At 38.5% G+C, this 19,772-nt stretch overlaps 1 protein-coding gene across 1 annotated transcript in view; it reads right to left on the minus strand.

The window, feature by feature from the left end:
• LOC121945591 (glutamate receptor ionotropic, kainate 3) overlaps positions 1-19,772 on the minus strand; it is a 117,210-nt gene that overhangs the window by 49,058 nt on the left and 48,380 nt on the right. Inside the window, exons 2-4 of the mRNA XM_042489838.1 lie at positions 2,155-2,328; positions 1,038-1,295; positions 698-879 (exon numbers count right to left, since the gene is read on the minus strand). Of these exons, the coding sequence (XP_042345772.1) occupies positions 698-879; positions 1,038-1,295; positions 2,155-2,328 (614 nt within the window). The remainder of the gene's footprint in view (positions 1-697; positions 880-1,037; positions 1,296-2,154; positions 2,329-19,772) is intronic.

Consider the following 19,772-nt stretch of genomic DNA (forward strand, 5'->3'; position numbering starts at 1 on the left):
AGATTCCATTTAAATCAATAGTCATTTGAGCAGCTATAAAGCCAGCGTATTTTCACATCTAACCTGTTACATTAAGGGTATATGTCAACCAAACCAGAGTTTGTGATTGCTGGATTACAGTGAAGGTGAGCCTTTACAGTTACAATAGCCTGCAGGGATTACATTGCAGCCTGTTTCATGGCTGCTGGCTGCTGTGGTCTCGCTCAATACTGGACCAATTTAAAAAAATTACACTTCCGATAAATCAATTAGACACAAAAACATAGGAAAACAGGGTCCAAGTTTAAAAATACCTTAGTCATCCTTCAGTATCAAAAGAAAGTTGTTCACTGCTGAAAGTGTATCCTACAAAAGTACACAAATATCAATTAGTTAGTTTTAGATTTCACATCTACCGGGGGACATTACTGTGATTGTCTCACTTTTAAGGTGTTCTGAGCAGGCAGGTGGCACAAGTGGAAATCCCATGCTCTCTGACAGCAAAATCCCACGGCTGATTAATTATTACCAGCACACCTTCTGCTGCTACTCTCCTCCCAGGTTCTTGGCAAGTCAAAGCCTGAAGTCTGATCAACTGAATGCTAAAGAATCAACTGGTGCCAGTGGCAGCTGTGTGGAGGAGGACCACATGCTTTCACTTGTTCGGCCATGCTAAGATCTGACATGAGGAGGGTCTGTGCCGCACTTTCTGACTCACCTGTTTGAGGATCTGTGCAGCCATGTGGTGACTGCAGTCAAATATGATCCGGAACTCCCGGCTTCTCTTCATTTCTTTGAGAAGAGGTCTCGTGTCCTGCGTGTCGAGAGGAAGCTGGCGGATCTTTAGCCTAATGTTGTACCTGGACGGGGCCATTATCAGCTCCTGTAGTCTAATAAGACCTGAAGAGGAGAAACAGCACGAATGGAGACGTGTCCAACAGTATCACTCAGAAAATACTTCCCCATTTTCTACACTTAGTTCATTGGTTTTAATGGGATAGCGTTCTTTGTACATGTGTACTGTGTTTATATATTTAATAGAACAATAGTCTGTTCACCTGTGCTGTCATCGTATACGACAGTGGCTGTTTTCCATTTGAGAAACTGCACCAGGTCCAGGATAGCGTAGCTTAGCGAAGAATAATCCGGGTATAAATTGGCATAAAAGGTGTCCCTGTTGTCCATGGGGTGGTGTTTCCACCGCACCTGGATGTGCGGCACTTCCAGTGCATTACAGATGGACTGCACAGCATTTGACGAAGAACTATGTGAGGGCCCGAATATTGCAACCACACCTAAAGACAGCTGGTCACAAGCTGGAGAAGATCAAGAAAAAGTTTGAGAAAAAAGCGTGTTACCCTTTCAATCACAGATCACCTAAACGTCCAGACACACCAAACCATCATGAAAGAACTAGTGGCGGCGAAGGCCAACTGTTGCATCACCTCATGTTGCCTGTGTCTCAGCCAAAAAGTTGCACACCACAAAGACTACAGCCAGTGGCCAACTAGCACGTACATTTTGCCTCTGTATGAAGGGAAATACTTCTCCAGCAGGCAGCAGTAGTCTATGTTCTACATTAAAAAAGAAAAACCGGAAGATTGACAGGATGGATTCAAGACGCTAGTTAGTCAGTTAGAACATTAACATAACCTAATGTTTGTAGCGCAAAGAACATTTGACATGAGCTCAGTGGGTAAAAAAAATCTTGCCTCATATAGCAAGTTTGCTTCTTTCTCATTCCCTCTTCAGTTGTTGGTTTGCTTTTATTACTTATTTTACTCTCCCCGTGCACTGGGGTGAACAGCCAATCAAATTGATTTTGCTCTCCGACAGGCTCCCACCAGCTTTGACGCAAATTAAACATGCTGAATCCACCCAAAAAAAAAAAAAAAAAAAAAAAGCTGACAAGGGCCTGACTACAGCAACAGTTTAGGAAACACCCCAAAACTAGGGTGACGGATAATGACCAGCAGCTTTCCATTGACGAATGGCTGACGGCTTGGTGTGTCAGGGCCCTAATACTTGCCTAAATACAAGATTCTGATTTGTAAGCCAAAACCGTTGATTATTAACCTAATACAGATATTATGTTGTTTTTTTGACTGACCAGAATCTTGTCTTCCTCCATACTGTAATCACAATCCTTGAATAAACATGGAGCTAGCCACTTACCTTTTCTTGACGCCTCAAAACTGTCGTAGATATTAATCCTCTGTATGTCATATGTTAGTGTTGTGTTTGGCAACAAAGTCCTGTTTCTGTTAATGTTATTGACAGCAAATTTGAAGGCAAGCTCCTCCGCGCTTACAAGTGAAACAGGTCCATCTGTTTGTTCGAAAATCCCACCTGAAAAACAAAAGAAAAAGAGACGTAAGGCCCATGACGAATGGTCTCAAACCATCACAAGCAAAAGGAAAAACGCAGCAGAATTCCAGGTGGGGCTAAATGGAGAAAAATATTGAGAGGCATTTGTGCTTAGGACTAGCAGTGAGGGGAGCAGCGCACATAACACGAGGTATTAAATTTGCTCAGCAAACATGGAGCAACCCTCTCCATTTTCAGAGAATGCTGAAAAAACCAATATCAGCTTTGAAGTCCAAAGCCATAATGGATTTAAGGAGTGTGTGTGTGTGTGTGTGTGTGTGTGTGTGTGTGTGTGTGTGTTCGTCTGTCTGTCTGTCTGTTCCATCAGGGCAGCAGAATATCTCAGGCTCTTGTCTCCCCATTAAGATGTCCTTTTATTTCACCACATTGTGGAGCAGATAACTGGACGTGGCCACTCTTCTTTTACATAAATTTCAAAGGAAAGTATTTTTTCCATTTTTCTGATGGGGTGGACTACTGCTCAAAACTTACAAATCATGTCTGTGGGTACATCAAAGTAGAATATCGTTTGAGAGGGTGGTGTGTATCAGTCCACTGGTGCCGCACTACATCAATGTAGAGGAGAAAAAACTTCTTTTTTTCAACAGTTTGCCAGATGAATTGGAGTTTTTTTTATATGTTCTACTGGGTCTACAGCCCAGACAATAAAGCTTTAACAACCAAAATAAATTATTTTAGATTAAATTTAGTTTGCTTAAAGAGGAATTCCACAGATATTATACATAAAGACCACTTCATTTGTTTTGGTAAATACTACTCAACGAGAGAAAATGGTTGTCTTCTGTAGTTCAGAAGTAGTTCAGTATTCAGAAAGCTTGCACCATCCCACTTATTACCTCTAGTCACCTCTCCAACTATTCCAAAAATCAGTTCACATTAGTAGGTGGCATGATTTTTCTTAACAAGCCTTATTCAGTGGAATCATCTGCCTATGCAAATTTGAGAGGCAAGCTCAGTTGACTCATTAGAAAGCAAATTTAAAACACAATTTCTGGCATCAGCCTTCAACCTCATTTAGTCTGCCCCAAGCACTTAACTACAGTTATCCAGCTTATATTTAGTTTTAAGTATGGTTTCGTACTGTATATGTTACACGTTCTTGTATTTGTGTGCGTTTTTTTTTAACCTTTATCCGGTAAAACAATGCACAGTATTTATGGGGTCTTTGAGACTATACTGCTGGTTTCACATCACTTTAAATTCTTTTATATTTTGCCAATGTTCAGTGTTTAAGACATACTTTGTGATAAATGATGTAATTGGTTGCATTGTAGGAAATGTAGGATCCAGTGTTTTTGGAGCTTATTCACACAAGGGACTTAAAGTCAGGATACCTTATGCCTTTGTTGCTTAAGTTTTTACTTTTTAAAAAAATCTATTTGTTGTAGAGATATTCCAATACCAAGTTTTTCATCCTGATACTGACACTGACATCGACACTGATACTGATACTGATACTGATACTGATAATGATATCAAAACCAATACATATCTCAATCCCGATACCACTTCCAATTCTGGTATCTGACCTGACTTCTTGGCTGATTCAGAGTACCAATCTAAGGTCATTGTGTTAAAAAACAACAACAAAAGAATAATGACTGCTGTATACCACTAACCCATTTCCATGTCAAGAAGCTCAATTTAAAAAAAGACGAAGCAACGCACATTTAAAGTATTTTTTTTAGATCATACTAGTACAGAGATATTCTAAAAATAGTAAATAGAATTATTTGATCTCATTGGTGACAGTGCCAACATCGGGATTTGGGTGGGCGTTTGGGGCGGTTAAAGTTTATAAATAAATTATGTGGTATTGGATCAGTGCATAGACTTGCATGCTCGCTTATAACGGATTCAGCATTTTTAGGTGGTATGGGATGCATTTCAAATACTGGCATCGGTGTTGGATCACATCTAATCTCTTGTGATGTCTCTTGTCAGTTCATACTGAAACGTCTGAGGTTTGTGTGATGAACACTGACACATTTTTGTAGCTTTCTAATTAAAATTCAACTCAACACCTCCACCTAGTCAGTGCCTATCCCTACATATATGTACATTCATATCTCCATGGATTTTATTTAAATGTGATCACTTTAGATTATATAACAAATTGTGTTCCTCAAACGTCTGACAATGTAGAAAATTACAGTTATTTCTGATTCATTTTAACATAGAATATTCCAAAGTGAGAGTATTTTCCCAGGCAATATTTGACTGTCATGTCCTGGACATCTAATATTAAAATAGTTTAAGTTGCACCAATTGTGTGTAATTGGTAAAATAACAAGCATTACATGTACTGTCAAATGTAAGACAACAAAGTCCCTCGGTGGTTCAGCTGCAGCCTTTAAGAAGACAGTTTAGACAGCTTCTAAAACAACGCCTGTAGGAACATCAGCTTATGGAGAGACTGGCTCCTCCACCTCCACTCTCATCACATTACCCATTTCAATAACAAAGCAAAATGTCTCCGCAACCTTCCGTCAATTCTGGGGGGAAAAAAACTGTCATCAAAAGTTACAAATGTCTGTACTTCATTTTAACTTTTAAGGCCATTATTTGAGCTATACAGACAACCTTTTGAAACCTATTTTCTCTGCAGTGAGATCATAACATTTTTGAATGCTAAATCTTCACAGTAGATATCTTTAAAGTTGTTTCTGCTGCCGGTTTCTGCTGATTTTGAGTCAGATCTCTCTTTAAGATAACCTCGAGATATGTACCTTAGAATGGCTTCCAGAGAAAAGCAGCAAGTCCTCACATTTAAGACACTGGACCCGTGACAGTGTTTGGCATTGTTGAAATAATCTTTAAAAATGTTGACTTTGGTGTACTTTACCACCCAGTACAATTTGAAAACTGGATTTTACTGGATTTTTATACATACCATCACCATACATATATACAGAAACGCACCAAAAGAATCAATAATAAGGCTGTAATTTAATTAGGCCCAATGGGATTTAAAGGGCACAAAGTGGTTTATTTTTTTTTTTAGTGTGTTATTTTTGTTTTTGATTTTGCACTCTCATGGCCTAGCTCACAAACATTGCCTGCCAGCCAAGTATTATTTCACTAATCCTACCGAATACCTGGTTGCAGAGAGCTGAGCTTGGAAGTAGCACCTGTGACCTGCCGATGCCCCTGAACAGACCCCCAGTGCCTGGATCACTAAATCACATATCTCTGCTGCTATAAGCAGAGTGGCAACTCTGGAAGCTAAGCTCATCTTACTATTTATGACTCAAAGCCTCCCTGGATTGCGAGGGGACGTGATGCATAAACCGCTCGGTGGAATGCGTCACATTAAAATAAATGAATCCTTCCATTTCATGGGGAAATCTCATTAGAGTACATTAAGTAATTGCTGGAGTATATAGTAATTTGACTGTTAAGAGGATAAAATGTGCATTGCTCAGAAGCACTTTAACAAATTTAATAAACAGGGGGAAACCTGCTCCTTGGGAGGAAAATCCTGCAGATAACTTGCTTTGCCCTTTTCAGAATTCTGCCATAAGCACAATAGCCTTAAAGCCTTAATGTACAAGAGCCCCCGCAACTCCATCCAATAAAGGATAAGCAGTTTTTTTTTTTTTTTTTTTTTTTTTTAGCATCGCACAGAATTTACTCTAATGATTGAGAGATGGGAATATTATGGAACATGTTTACAAGTTCTCATTTAAACAACTCGGTTGAATGTTCGTTATTGCAGTGGGCGCGTGCAAATTGAGATGCATGAATTTCATGAGATGTTCTTGTGAATCTTAGTCAAAAGGCTTCAAATTAGCATGCCTCCAATAGGCAAGAACACAAAGGCCTTTAATTAGTCTCTAAGGTCCTACCACAATATATAAATCAGCCACTAATTGCAGCTGTTTCCATAATTTGTCCTTTGAGGACTTTGTGGATCAGCTGCATTCAGAAGCTGCAGACTGATGTATGTAAGGAGAGGACGATTCACGTTCAACTCTAAAACTGCAGAGTGAGACCAGACCATCCAAAGTTACAGAAATATGAAGAAACAGCAAAGACAACTAGTAATGTTTGTGTAAATTATAACGAACGTGTTATGCTACAGTATCGTGTAGACTATGCAATATAAGGCAAATTATTTATGAATTTCTCACATACCGTAAAACTTCAATTACTGGTGCAGGTTTTATTTTTTTTATTTGCTTAAATCACCGAAGCCTGAAGTGGGACCGGCTCTGTACGGGACGATTCCTTTTGTACCAGAAAGAGACAGAGACAGACAACACGCACGCGCACACACACACACACACACACACACACACACACACACATATATGTCTTGTTCTGAGAGAAACAGAGAGAGAGAAAACAAAATCTTCCTGCTCTTTTTTTATTTATGCATTTTTTTTTTTTTTTTTCCCTTGTATTTATTTATATCATCATTTAATTGTATCTGAGGCTTTGGCAATATTGTTTTGCAAACATTCATGCCAATAAAGCAAATTGAATTGAAAACAGAGAGAGAGAGAGAGAGAGAGAGAGAGAGAGAGATGCTGAAGTTAAACTTTGTTTTTTCGCTATTCTCTTACTTTCCTGGGCTGGACGGAAAAATGTCTGGCTACTGTTTCGCCTGAGTTTTGTTCAGCATGTTTGACAACGGACAGCATGTGCATGTGCATGTGCATGTTTTACTAGGTGTCGACATGACGCAGCAGTGAACATGAACGTCACTCTCGCGATAGTGAACGCGGCCCTTTTTACGGCATCTGAGTATTTACACCCAGCATATTAAAAACAAATCTACAAATCCGCTCACTTTATCGTATTAAAACCCAGCTGCCTGTCAGCGGCTAGCGTATTTGGCACCCCGAAAATGGAAAGGGGTGAAAACTAAACAGAGAAAGGACGGGACACTTTTTCTTTTTTTCTAGCCAGTAAGCTAACACATTTAGCATGTTAGCAGTTTGCAGACAATGAGCAATGGACTTCATGTGACAATATTCACAACGTGGGTTTTTTATTTTTTATCAAGACCCCTTTCGATTCTTTTGATCGGTGGACTCTTGTGGACTAAAGGATCATAAATAACCGAGGGAGGGATGCGTATTAGCACTTTGACTGCTGCAGAGGAAGGGAGTCACCACTTTTTTGCCTCTTGTTTGTTGGTAAATCTGAATGAATTATAATTTGGTGCTCATGGTTTCCATAAAACGAACCAACCGAATGAACTGGAGAGAATCTGACAATGACCATTGTAAAAACACTACAGGTATATTTGTATGCACAATCTGAGCAGTTAAACTAGCTCTAACGGGGCAGACAACGAACCAGTGGGCTTTAAGAGGTTAGAAATGTCAAAGGTCTTCTATAAAATTGAATGTCTGACGACCAGACCCACAATCTAATTAGGATCTGCGTTTATTTGTCAAAATGCATAATACACTCGGCTATTAAAAGAGACCCAGCGTCAGATAGAGACTGGGCCATTAAGTGAAGTTTTACAGTAAGTTACAAATCTGCTGGTTTTACCCTTAGGCTCCAGCGCCTAAAATATCAAGTCGAGACGGACTTCTGCAGCTGATAAACCTTACTCCAGTAGTGTTATAATGGTGCCAACATAACATATGTTCAGCTCCCTAGATTTCCAGATCTAGTTACACAAAGCAAAAGCAACATAAAGTGCAAAGCTGAGACATATAAGAGCAGTTAACCCGGCAACTAAAAGGTAATATTTAATACTGTAGTCTTAAATATTGATATTGAAACAAAAACATATGTTCAGAAAGATAAAAAAAAAAACCCATTAAACTAGCGAATGTCACCAAAGTGCAGATTACAAGTGCTTAAATGTTATTATTTAAGATAATAAATTATACATGAATTAAACATTTGGCCTGCATGTAAATGTAAGCCTTTGGTAATCAGTGGTGTGAATATAAATTAAGCTGAATTTCATTCCTGAGCAGAAGCTGCGAGTGTGAAGAGGTCTGCAAGGCCTAAAGGAACTGACAGAGACAAGCTGTGTCGAGTCAAAATCAGAGGTTTCACATTTCAGCCGAACATGCCCTTGCAAAAATCCATGTTGTAGCATGAAAGCCCCGCATGTTACGTTCCCTGCAAACAACGTGGGCAAGTGCACAAGCATAAAGCCACCCTCTGCTGTTATGTGGTGGCAGACTGCCTGCGAGCCAGCTTAGGCTGGAATCATCTGGGAACCACTGCAAATACTTATTTTTAACATCGACTGCATTTACAGACTTGAGACTTCAAAGAGAACGATCTGCATGACAGGATGACAATCTGCCAAAACAAAGCAACATTAAAATAGATTGATGTCGGGAATGTTTATCCCTTTTTTTTAATTTCCTTTTTGATTGGATGACTTTTCCAACATTACAACAAAGTTACACATTATACAGGCAAAAAACAACATTGCATGTTTTTGCCATATTACATACACACACTGATAGGAGTGCAGGGTGGCATGACCAAAATTTGTTTTAAGTATTTTAAAAGATTCTGGCGATTTCATGGTTTCTCATTGTATTTTTATTATTATTATTATTTTTTTTTTGCATGACTGGACCTTTATATAGGTTTGCAGTAGCTTAGTGAAGTACTTAAATATAAACATTTTTTAATTCCATCATGAATACCCATTGGTTTGTGGACTGCTGTTGTAAAGCCTCCAGTTTGGCATTTTGGCTGTTGCCATTTTTGTTTTTTTGGCACAAAGCAACCATATTTGGAAGAGAGGGGGGCGCTGTGGAGGAGCGAGGGGTGGATCTGACTCATGGACTGTAGTGTCGCCTCGCAGACAGCCTGTCCCTTAAGTCACCCTGCCCTTAAATATGTGTAACCTTAAGCCTGTAAAAAATATAAACTGGTAAATTATGTAAAAATCACCCCCGCACAGTTGTACCAGGCTGTAAACATGTTTATTTCTGCTGTAAAGTTGGGAATTATAACATGCCGGTCTAAAGGGATTGACTTGCTTCTGGAGCCAGCCTCAAGTGAAGAAACAGAACTTAAAAATAAACAGATATTCCAACAACTTTAACTTTGCTTCATAAACCCTGTTAGAGGGTGTTGGTGTTAAATACTAACTTAACTGTCAGATGTTATGTTATAAAGTTATAACCATTAGTGAGAAGTGTACACAGTTGATAGGGGTCCCCCCTCCCACTTTACAGTGCGCCCTGACCGTGGTGCTCTTTCCTGTCTGTTGAGGAGTTAAAGCCATTTTTTTAGCTATGCGCCTGCATGACTGCAAGCAAAAAGTTTAGACTGGAATTGAAAACTGATTATACTTCAAATTAGTAGTGTACGATAGTACTGTTTTTCTCATTTCTTATGACATTGAACAACCAAAAAAATGATTTTTTTTCTTTCTATCTGAGTTTTATTGGATTAAAGCCTTCATTGTTTTGTAGTCTTTCTAATTAAATTTATTATTTTTGTTGAATGAGGTAGGCAGTGATTCACTTAACCTGATCTCAAAGCTGCTGTGCGATAAAATAGAGTCTCAAATGTTGTTTTCCCAATTCTGATTATTCATTCATTGAATTGTTTGGGCTTACATCCAAGAATGGAGAAGTCGTATTTGTTTGCAGTGGAAAGTAAACACGGGTGCTTATGAGAAAGTGTTTGTTCCTGTCCTTAGAACAATCGAACAAAAAGATAACCCAAAAGATTGTCAGATTAGCACGAATTATCTGAAGAAATCACAGTTTAAATATTTTTTTCTTCCAGTTCTATCCTAATGCAGTAGCCATAATTTTGAGAGCAAGGCAAGGTCATTTGTTGTTTCTGCACTTTTTACTACTGTAGTAAAAAAAAAAAAAAAAAAAAAAAAGTGATACCATTGCCCTTGTTTGACATGAAATCTGTGCAGAGGAGAGGCAAGATCGATGACCTTTCAGTTTTTTTTCCTGCCAAGCAGCAAGCTGACCTTACTCGCAGTTACAACCAGCTTCACAACAACACTGAATACGATTACATTACCTCACTTGTCCCTCTTAACCTGAGTATCCCAATTTTTGGGTGGTTTTAAAGAGGAACATCTTAGATTTTTTAGTTAAAACAACAACACATAAGACATACTACATCAAGATATGTTTTTAAAAAAACTGCAAGTAGAAATGAATAAATTGATTAGTAAAAAAAAACAAAAAAAAAAACAATAAAAATCCATAACCTCTGGACATGCAGTGGCTCATAATAGCAAAACAACCATTGTATGATACATTGCGCCTGTAAAAACAAACTCCTTTCTGCCAGACAAACCGATGTGGAAGCCCAAACAATGAAACTAGCTCATTATGCTCTTGGATACATGCGTGCTCGCCCACTGCATCTCTGAGTGTTGCTCTTTTGTACTTTCTTTTCACTGGTGGGATTCCCAATCTCCCTGTGAATAGCTTCCTGTCTCCCTGGATGTGCAACAGCACTCAGTTACACAATGATGGCAGCGAACAATGACCAGCACAAAGCACACACACAAACCACCATGAATGTTGGAAATACAGCCAATTTCAGGAAGAATATGTTCACCTCATAATTATGCATAACAACACAACTCTTGGGACTAACTGTTATACAATACCAGGACCAGCGGTTAAGTTAGCCAATACTGCATTTTGTATCACACTTGGTCAACAAAAAAGCAGGCCAGGAATCTGTTACATTTAATCAATGATAAGTATCATGAGAGGAAATTAAGGGTGCTGGTTAATTAATGGTGTCTGGGAGCATGTTGGCTCATTAGCGAGCAAAGTCACCTCACAGCAAGAAGGTTCTGGGTTTTGATCTTAGCTGTGGTTCTTCTCCCCATGTTCACTCGCGTTTCCCCCCACAGCTCCGGTTTCCTCCCGCAGTTCAAACACATGCAGGTCAGGTGAATCTAAGACATTTAAATTGCCTGCAGGTGTGAGTGTGAATGTGTTTATGTGTTAGCCCTGCAGCGAAACAGTGACCTGTTAGGGAAGTTTCTACGTCTTTCTCCTACGGCTCCTAGCACCATGTAAACCTTGTTAAAAAATAAGGAGGTATAGCTGAATGGATGATTAATTACTCAAGTGAATAGTCTGCTAACTAACTGTTTCCTCTAATGGTAAATCTTACCATTAGAGGAACACACACAAGCAGTATGCATGTAGATATAAACACCTGTTTAGAGTTGCATACTGGGAAGGGTTGCTGGTTCTGTGAGTGTTTTTTCATTCTGTATTCCAATTATAAAATATAGGCATTACTTAACAGACTCCCCTTTGCCTCCCAAAATTAGTGCATGCACGCAAGTTTTTCATACACAGATAACCCCATTAAATATAGGTGATAGATTGCATTCCCACTGCCAGTGAACATAGAGCTGCAGCAGACAAGTCTGCCTTTTTGTCAGCACGCGTGTGTGTGTGTGTGTTCTGTCGGCGTGTCCATGCGACAGCACGGACAGGGTGGAGAACAGGTAAACAGTAGACAGTAGCAGGGACGGAGGTCTTTGAAAGCTTTTCAGTGGTTTCTTTTCTTTATATACCTCTTACTTATTCAGTCTCTCTTTCAAACTTGGTGCAGACTTATTTGGAATAATGTTTTATTGCTGCTGAGGATGAGATGGACGATAATAAGTGACAGAACATCAATGCATCGTACTAGTTAAGAAGCTGAAATTACCACATTCACCTTCCTATCAATGCTGATGGGAGCCGGAGACAATAAATACCCGTCGCTACTGCAAAGTCATTTGACCTGGGTGTGAATGCCGATCTTGCGCATTCTCATTGCATTAAAACGGCAGATTTAAGTGGGTGTTAGCTGTTTTTTGTGTAGTGGACATTAGGCTATAGACACAATGCCAAAAGGGTTATTCTATGGGAACCTGTTTTATTTAGTCCAATATTGTTTTGATAAATCATATTATGTACTTCATTGTGGCATTTGTGGCATTTTGGCATTTTGCCTGTCAGGGGCACAAATTAGAGCTAATTCAAAACTCTGTCCTACTGAGTGTTCCACCTCTTACCATCTTTTTCTAATGGATGTATTATTAGACACGGATAACACACTCCAAGATGGTGCCCATTCAGTCCACTGAGAACTGCTCGCCTGAATTGTACACTGAAAAGTTTCTTACTTGCTTTTTGTTTTTTTACTTCAGGGGTATACGATGCACTGAATATATGCAGTAGTAGTTCTCCCGCTGGTGCCGCGAGTTCCTAGCCCACAGACTTTACATTGCCATAACCAAACTGTAAATATACTCTAATAGCGCTTTTCATGAACTACCCAGCATCAAAAATGTAAAGTCTATGTGTGTGAATGTGTGGAAACCCTGCTATGGGGAAACTTGATGCAAATTTTAGCTCCTGGATCCCTGATATAAAATCATTATTCTGCTACCACTCAGGCCTCCGTGTTGTGTGATATACAGGTACTATATGTCAATGCGGTATTGAAAAGGGACAGAAATAACATATAGTAACCAGAACGTATAGTTGTCAAAATGCTACACAAATGTCTATGGTTGGCTACATCCTCCATCAAACAGGCTGTATTTATTGGCTTTATCAGTGTTAACTGTTAGATTGTAAAGGTCTCTACTGTTTATTGTTTACACTGAAAGTGTGATAAGTGGCGGGTATGTGCTGCCATGCTAATGTTTGCACACATGCTAATTACTAAACGCCACAGCTGACTATTAACAGTGTTAAGGACTTAAGGATGAGTCTGATGAATGAATTCATTATTGAAGTGTTGTCTTTAATATTTTTCAGTGTGTGTGCTCGTCTTGCATTGCAGCCATACACAAGTCACACTGTGACAGCACCAAAGGCTTGTTAAAAGTATATTATATTGTTGGGCTATTTAAGTTTAAACCAAATAAAACAACAACAAAAACATGCCACATGGACAAATTAAAATGTGATGAGATTTAAAATATCTCAAAGATAGTTATGTTTTAGGTTTAGAATTACAAACATTTTTTAAACAACAAAAAAAAAAGCATAAGGACCAAAATAGGAATAGTGTTGTTGTTGAATCTGATATGTTTTTCTTAAGAGATTGTTTAGTTAAAAAGCCTTCTTAGCGGGTTTTGTAAATGATTTCGTTGCATATGTAGACTAATACTGTTAAAGCTTAAACAATTACAAGGTCCATGTTATGGTTGGCATCAGCTGTTAAGTGTTTGTGTTCACTGATAATGCATGGAAATTATTGTAAATATAAGAATAAAGCCTGCACTTAAGTTTAATGGCAGCTAATGTTCATCATTCATTCAAGCCACAACAATTTTAGTCAACAATGACCTTATACTAAGCTCCTATTAGTGCCCGTTAAATCCTTTTAAAACCAATTATATGAATCTCTAAACATATATTGAGACAACACTTGTTGCATCAGGATTTGTGTTCTCTAGCATAGTAATTATGAGGCACATTCAAATGTCACTGGGCAGTGGGAAAACACTGAAACAATACTGCTGGATTATGCTCACACTTTAATAGAATTACAGGCGTTTTTTGAAGGCTGAAAATGTGATTCTTGAAGCACTGTCTCTGAAACTATTAACACTATTAACCATAAACTATTAGCCATTATATTTACAGTGTGCCAACCTGAATGCATTTCATCTGCTTTACACTTAGTTTGTACTTTTTGACCAAACCAGCAAAACTGTAAACAGAACTCACTGCATTACAGTTTGCAATTTCATATCAGACTTCTAGCAAAGCTGTTAGCGATGGTCACTACACCATAACAATATTTTGCAAATTGGCTTTTCCACATTAACACATGGAAACATGTGGGAGATGTGGATGAAGTTTTTTTGCCAGACCCACAAAAAAGGGGAAAAACAAAAAATACATATATTTTTCTTCTCTTTCAGTTCTTTTTTTTTTTTTTTTTTTAATAAAAATAAACACAAATGTTTTTAATTTGTCCTGCTGCACTTTTGTTGTTTGAGGAGTGTTAGATTTAGAACATTTGGGGGGAAAAAACGAAATCACTCCCTGTTATACTATACGAGGCATTATCTTTTTGGGTTGTCCATCCCATTTTTGTAAACGCGATACCTTGACCACAAACTTCCAATTGGACTCAACAATAAAATGATTAGATTTTGGTGGTCATAGGTTAAAGGTCAAGGCCACTGTGATATTTTTTGTCTCATTCTTGGGAACATGATATCTCAAGAAAACCTTCAGGGAGTTTTTTTCAGATTTGGCACAAACAGTCACTTGGACTCATTGATGAACTGATCAGATTTTGGAGGACAAAGGTCAAGGTCAATGTGATTTCACAAATCTCATCGTCCATTTCTTTCTTGTGAAAGCTATATCTCACAAACACATTGAGGTAATTTCTTCCAATTTGGCACAAACCTTCACTTTGACGCAACGATGAACTGATTAGACGTGTGTTAAGCATCCATGTTTTCACAGACATGCATATAAACTGGAAGTGCAACTTGATTGGTGTGCAGAGGCATGCAACTGTGAGGCTGTAATACACATGCATACTTACCACATTTGGATACCTGTGAGTATGTTATTTACTACGTGTATGACAGCTTAACAGTATTGTGATCTGCTATTCCCTGCACATAGAAAAGCAAAAGCTTAAGTGTTTTTCATATATATGATTTGTGAATAGTTTGTACTCCTGTGCTTACTGCATGTACAGTAATGAAGCAAAAACACACATTAAAAAAAAAAAAAGAGTAAAAAAGAGTTTGAAGAGTTTTTACTTTTGCAAAAGATGTATAATGTTTTACTGATTTGATCTCAGGTTTATGGTTATTGTGTAGAGTTTGCAAAAATAGCCCATAGGTCCAAAGATAGTGTTTAAGCAATCTGAATAAAAACTGCAATAGTTTTTCTAATCATGTCAAAGTGTCTGTCCTGATTTTGAAACTATAATTTTAGTTTCCAAAAGTTCAGTATTCAGTAACTCACGATCTCTTATCAGATATTTAAGTGTTTTTTGATTGAATAAATGTGCAACTAATACTTGGTAAATATAGTCAATTGACTGTAGTGAATACCAATAGTCTCATGTAATTCATCTAAGATTGGATTTTACTGTGCTAATGGTCTAATCAAACAGGAATGGGAATATCAAATACGAATGACCCTCAATATTAGCATCTTGAACCAGGCTGTCAGTAAAGAGGTGGGTGATGGGTTTCATTCCACATCCATAACCTTGACATTAAACTGATCAGAGGTTCTGCACCAGATCTCTGGTAAATAAAAATATGGTTTAATTGCAGCTTCACCAAGAGAGGTTAAGCAGTTTCTTTTACAGCTCCTCAACAATGGTTTAACATTTAATCAATACATACACTAACATTTTTGGAGTTTGTAGAGATTTACTTAAAACTGTCTTAATTTTTGACAGAGTGCTTTATCGTTGAATAAAATTAATACTGCTATTTAACGCATACTCAACCTCAAATGTAAAGAAATAAGCTTTTGGTTATGCATTTAAAGCTGGTTGACTTGATGCCCAATACACCCAAATCTAGCTTTAGCCCCTCCAAGTGTGCACAAGTGGCATCTGGTCTAAATCTAGGAAAGTTAAAATGACAGCTTGTGCTCTTACGTGTGGAAAAACTCACTTACAAATGCAATATTAAACACTTGAAAACGCATGAAACCAGCTGTTACAAAATACACAATTTCAAAGTGTCTCACAACAGATTATTATTGGCGTTATTAGTGTGAAGACCACTGCACTATGACGGATATAACCATCGATATCTATTTGAAATCTCAAGCAATAAACATCAGGTAAAATATGTCCCTGTAGATTTATCACCCTGGGGAATAAAACCCTCTATATATTTATTCATAGTGCAAAACATTTGCAGTGGGTTCACACACACAAACGCACATTATTTTCTCTCGGAGCATACTGTAGATAAAGCTTGCCACTGTGACTTGTTTCACACACACAAACACACACTGTGTCTCTGCAAAGCCGACTTGAATTAGAGCTTCCATTTGTCACTCAGACTGATTCATGAGGTCTTCATTGTTGTCTTAATGATGTATTTAACTTACTATTTGTAACTACCAACAACATGGCAAATAATTGTTTCCTCAAATACTCTGCCTCATAGCAATCTATTAGCCTATGCAGAATGAGGTTTATATTTCTTACTTCGACAGGCTGTGCATATAATAAATGCATGCTTTGTTATATTTCTTTTTCTTATTTCTTCTAACCACTGAGGGCATTAGTATGTCTGCAACTCTTAAGTTTAATTGTTACAGGATCCAAAGCAAAGATATTCTCATTGTTAAACAACTGCATATTGATAATATATAGCAGCAAAAATCTCTAGTGATGGAAGAAACAGATGGTGCAGGTTCAGTCCCACTTAATAATAAGTATTTGTCCTTGAGCCATGCTGACTGCTCTGAATCTTTACCACAAACATTATAAATTAATGACAGGACTACACATTAAGCAGAAAAATGTTACCATTATTCTTAAATGCCCAAAGCTTTTCAACACCGACTGACACTGCTTTTAAGTGTCACAGCATTTAAACAAATGTGTCGTGTGTGTACAGCTTTAATGGATCATGATATATTATCATATAAATTGAATTTTGGCTTCTAATGTTTGTGTCCATAATGAGAAAGGCTGTTTTAATTATGTTATTTCTCCCGCTAACTCACCGTCCACATTGAATCTCCATCCAGCTCTATCACAGCTGAGAGGCATTCTTATTTATTTGATACGATTAGTAGTACTCATGCAGCCCTATAATGTTGTGATATCTCCTCTGTCAGAGGACTGTCAGGTAACAACACATTTGTAAAATCTAATTTTATGCTCAAGTGGTTCTGCTTCTGCAATTTATCGCAGCTATCGCTCACCCTCTCCCCTGCTCGCTCTTGCTCGCTTTCCCGTACTCCCTCTCCCTCTCCAGTCTCCACCCTCTCTTCCCAGCTTAGTGAGGTGTTTTGATCTCATTATCATTCCCAAACATTCACACCGGATAATCTGTCAGGGCGGGAGCCTGTGCTCTGCACCGTACAGGGCACCCCGGTCATGATTAGGGGTGTCGGGGCGTGCTTGCAATGAAAATCCCTTTTTTTCCCCTTTAAACCAAACTAGAAATAATGGGTGTATCTTTCTCCCCGTGTGCTATAAAAACTTGTGGATGTCAATTAGATCCTTTAGTAAAGAAAAACTGCCTCATACTGTATGAGGACAATTGTTGGACAACCCAGTGAGGACACAGAATTGATTAGCCAAACTGAGCAGCGGGGCTTGGATGCCCTTTAACAAACCACATATCCCTTTCCAGAAACACCGAACAATGCACAGTGAACCTCCATTAGACAACCCTGTTCCACAATGCGTGATACAGACAGCCACCTCCCCCCTATGTGGCCTATTGTTATCACGGAGGTAAAACCCTCCCTATGCCAAATCCTCACCTCACCGCCAGTTCAATCAAAAGCTCTGCCAGGAAAATGGGGAGCGAGACAATGGCAACTAATGCCAGGCGGATGGGGGCTCAGCGCTGTGCCAAGCTACCTGTGTCCATCACCATCCCTACCCCCATCTATCTCCTCACCCGCTGCCACCTTTCCTTTGTCCACATATGGTGGCAGAAAATATGCAGACCTGCAGCCTTGGCACTTTGTCATAGTGAGACACAAAGGTGGCCGACAGCAGGAAAAAGCTCCACACTGTGCATAAACAACAGCTCTGGAAGGTGCACCTTCAGTTGTGTGTGTGTGTGTGTGTGTGTGTGTGTGTGTGTGTGTGTGTGTGTATGTGTGTGTTTAGGAAGGGGACTTAAATAAAGATAAATACAGGATACAGTTAAATATTGTATCCTTGGCAACAGTTGTCAATAAGCAATTTGATCATGACCTCAAACAAGCTTACTCACCAGCTCTGCTGCCTCCTCTCTCTCCCGTTTAAAAATACAGTACGCAAACTCTGCTCTGTGTGTGTGTGTGTGTGTGTTTCGTTTTGTCAAAGAGGGGGCGGCTGTGGCTCAGGAGGTAGAGCGGGTCGTCCACTAAGATTGCCCATCCAATCCTTGCTCCTTCAGTGCATACGCTGAAGTATCCTCGGGCAAGATACTGAACCCAAAATTGCTTATTTATTCTGCGAGCGCATGGTTTACAGAGTAGCAGGTGGTGCCTTGTACGGTAGCCTTGGCCACTGGTGAGTGTATGAATGTGTGTGTGAATTGGTGAATGTCACATGTAGTGTAAAAGCACTTTGAGTGGACAAAAGACTAGAAATGTGCTCTACAAGTGCAAGTCTATTTACCGAAGAGCAATAGCATGCCTCTGAAGGTATGTAACATAAAACTAAATATATTTTTTCTTTTGTGATGTATTTCCAGCTTGTATATATATATACTATGATTAAAAGTCTTATCTGGCTAATTAACTTGAAATAATGGCTTTAACCTCACATCAGCATGATATTGTGTCTAGAAGATACTTGTCCATACATACCAGCTGTGAAGCCTCACACTTATTCTGCCTTTGGCAACGTGAACCCTCTTTTGCTATCTCATCATACCCTAATATTGTCAGTAGCATTCATCTATGTGTGAATTGTGTAACTCCTCAAACATTCCTGTAAAAAATTGATCTTATAACAGTTAACCTTTAAATGGTCATTCAAAACTAAAGCAATTTTAGGCAGTTCAGTAACCTGCTGGCTCTTTCTTTGCTGAAACTCTCGAGCACTCACATGTGGTCACAATTGAAGTGTTGCAACAGCTGGTGTTTTTCATCAGCTATGAAAAGAAACATGTCAGTCAAATAAAAATTCATGCGTGACATAACAATACTTGTGTGACAACAATGTAAAAAGCATTATATAACAATATAAAAATAAATGTGACAGACCATGATTATATTTGAAAGGCTAATTACAGGATGTTATCAGAAAATGCCTTAAGAAAGCTATTTTTGCAAGTAACTCAATATAAACAATTGACTGAGGGATTTCCCCTTGTCTTGAAAAAAAAAAAAACCCAACAAAAATCAGTTTGAAGTGAAAAACATTTTTATATGACATTTTATCACCCGCTACCCTATACCAAAGTGGCTTGCAATAGGGGCCGGTGGACCAATGGTGGCGCACAGAAACATGGCATGAAATACATGTGTTATATTAATCATGCAGTGTTCATTTCAATACGTTCACTCTCGGTAAATTACATTTAATACACTACATGGTAGGGCAGCAGCAGTTCTTGTTTTAAGGTATGCCTTTGTATGACAATATTAGTAGTTATGCTGTGCACACTTGCTTATCTGCGGTATTGGAAAAAAATGTGTCTGGATGGAGAATCTCACCTTGATTTTAGTTGTTTTCAAATGGGAGACTTTTTTTTACACATTCTTTTATTTAAAACAGCTGGTTTCAAGTTT

Source organism: Plectropomus leopardus, chromosome 7, assembly GCF_008729295.1.
Source record: "Plectropomus leopardus isolate mb chromosome 7, YSFRI_Pleo_2.0, whole genome shotgun sequence".
NCBI classification, from domain to species: domain Eukaryota; kingdom Metazoa; phylum Chordata; class Actinopteri; order Perciformes; family Serranidae; genus Plectropomus; species Plectropomus leopardus.